We start from the raw sequence: 2,854 nt of genomic DNA on the forward strand, positions 1-2,854 counted from the left end.
GAGATTCTTGTAGAGGCAATCATTGTAGGGTATGACTTCGTTCTGGCGCTTGTGATTCGTCTTCTTGGTGAGGTAGAGATGCTGGAAGCCGGGCACGTTCGGTTGTCCACCTGGTAGCGTCAGCGGTATGACCTGCACTTTTCCCTCCTGCTCGTAGTGGTTTAGCACTTTTGTGATGTTCGGATGCACTTGCAGGTTGTAGAAGTAGATCTTGTCGGCGCCTAAAATATTCAGCATCTCAATCCATTCGATCAGTCGCACAGACAGATCGTCGTAAAGGAAGTCTAAGCCTTTGACGCAAACCGCGAATCCTTTCTTCTGGTCATCTGGTGGCCGATTGTAGATGACGCGCAAGTTGTTTGTTGCCGTGTCGCATTCCTTCTCCACCATCGACACAGAGCTGGGCACTACTCCGTGGAAGGGTTTCGGTATCTGGCAAGCTATCAGGTAGGGCTGATGGATGCCCTGCTTGTAGTTGCCCCACTTGTTGTACCAAATGTATTTGTATTCAAAGGTCTTTACAATGAAGGGCTCCTTCTGACCGTCGAACCAGAATTGACAGTAGGTCTTCACTGTCGGCTGTATGCGATCGATCATGCCGAGTATGCGCACCGTCGGCCCAATGCGCGAAGTCTTACGTATGTCGTAGTAGGCGCCAAACAGCTGAAAGGTACCGTTAGAGGTGCGCATCGTTTGCCAGTAAATGTTGTTGAATTCCAGCTCGAAGATGGACGGATATTTGGCGCATGTATTGGACTTCTGCTGACGGAAATTTTTATTCTTGCTCCAATAGGCGATCGGTAGAGAGGGGATGCGTGACTCGACATCGCGCACTAGCTGATCATCGTCCATGGCTAGGGAGCGAAGAAAGAGGGGAAAGCAAAAATAAAAAATAAATATAAGTAAATGGCTTACCCAAAGGGGAAAAAGAAAGAAATTGAGGTGATTTTTCACTTTGTAAGACCTCATTAGTTTGGGAGCAGAGTTATTGACCACGAAGATTCCCAAGCGTAGGTGATACTATTTTCTATTTCTTGCTAAAGAACCGTCTATTAGGAACCCTGTCGCAGGTAGTACGAAGTATCTGGAATCCAAGTAAGATTGGAAAGAAGTCCGCATAGTTACCTTAATATGGTCATTAGAGGGATGATTTGCAAGTAATGACAATTGTAAAAGTTTATCTGTGCTCGTTTTGGAGATACCCGGAATCACGGAAAACGATCCTTTAAACTGGTAGCCACTGGAGTCAGCGCAGACTGCGATAAGACAGCCAAGCTGTGCTTAGGACCTTGGAAAGGGGAATACTATTAAACTTATCGGGGCTGCTGATAGGGGTCCAGGCATAACACGAACGGCGGTGTGGATCCTAGATCGGTAAAGAAAAAGTTATAGAAATCGGCCACTAAATCCTTGGACTAACTACGAGCATATTTCTGCGATGTAAATCAGCTTCTCATAAAAATACAATAGCCGTTCGGAGTCGACGTAAAACTGTTAAAACTGTAGGTCCCTCTTCTTTGTGTGATAACATCAAGGCGCACGCCACAAATCGGAGGAGGAACTCGTCCAAAAGTCCAGGATCCTTCCTACTTTTCTTGCTACACATTGTCTGATTTTTTATATTGTTTTTCGAATCGGAGAAATTTGAAGAGATATTATGCGGACGATTTGTTTATACCCAGTCAGGTCTTAAGTACGATTATTTAGATTTATTCAAAATCATCTCCTCATATATCCATCTGTCCTAAAGACGTGCTCTCAACGCTATGGACCCTTGGAGACTTAAATAATTAGGATATGATAGGGTGAAGTAAAGAGCTGGAAAATGAGGCACCCACTAATTCAGTGTTTGAGGGATCAGAACAGATGTTGGACTCGTTCAGCTGTGCAATCAATTTTTGGATTCAGGATGGTCTTATTACTTTGGAAACTATTCAAACTGAGCTTTGAGGTCACTCAAAAAAATCCACCTGTATATTTTAAGTTTAGTCAAAACCATTCACTCACCTGTCCGATTGTCCACCAATATCTCGGAGGGATCAAAACGATCCGTTGTCGTCGATGTGGTTTCCGCATACCGCAATATGTCCTTCTGCAGCAAAATGCGGCCACTCAGTGGCACAGCGCTGTACTCCTGCGAGACTAGATTGGTGCCATGCATTTTGAAGAGGCCAATTATGACAAAGGACCAAACGCAAAGGGAGAGAAGGACTTTCAATATAATCTTTGAACTGGCCATTTTTGCGTTTGCTTTGTTTGTTTGTTTGTTGTTTATTGATGTTTATGTTGGCTTTCAACGTTTGACGTTTGCTTAAAAGTAGTGATTGTTGTTGTTGTTGTTGTTTTTACCGATACCAGTAGTAGTTGCTGTAATACTAATGAAAGTTGTTGTCGTTTAAGTATTTTTACAATTCTTGACTTGTTTTGTTGTAGACGTCTTACGCGAGGTCTTTTGTAAACGTCTTATGCGACGTTTGTTTATGTTGTTATTGTTATCGATGAGTTGATGACACGTCTTAAACGTACGGAAAGACCATTCAAACTTAAGATAACTGAAACGAGAACAAAAAAAAAAAAAAAAAAAAACTTGATGGTTAGTAAAATGCGGAAAAATATTGAATATCTGTATGTGTCTATGTTCGTATTGTAAAAGCTATGAGAGAAAAGCAGAGTGGTAATCAATCTGATCTTCATAATCGCATTAGTTCATTGTCCCTTCGTTTGTAATATTGGCTAGCCAGTTGAAGCTCATAAACCATTTAATGTAATTACCGCATTTACTCCTTTGTTTTTGTTGTTTGGTTCTGTAATTTCCTTTGTTTACTGTCTTAAGCTTTTCTTATTTTTCATGCTT

General features: G+C 41.9%; 1 protein-coding gene across 1 annotated transcript; it reads right to left on the reverse strand.

Moving 5' to 3' along the window:
* On the reverse strand, window positions 1–2,498 carry LOC118752593 (the record flags this gene model as incomplete). Its single annotated transcript, XM_036487486.1, has 2 exons — window positions 2,008–2,498; window positions 1–854 (listed from the first exon to the last, which is right to left on the reverse strand). Coding segments are annotated over exons 1-2 (1,086 nt in total), but the record flags the coding sequence as incomplete, so codon positions are not given.
* Between the last annotated feature and the right edge of the window lie 356 nt (window positions 2,499–2,854).

The sequence above is a fragment of the Rhagoletis pomonella genome, unplaced genomic scaffold (assembly GCF_013731165.1).
Source record: "Rhagoletis pomonella isolate Grant_MI unplaced genomic scaffold, Rhpom_1.0 Rhpom_scaffold_01676, whole genome shotgun sequence".
NCBI lineage: Eukaryota > Metazoa > Arthropoda > Insecta > Diptera > Tephritidae > Rhagoletis > Rhagoletis pomonella.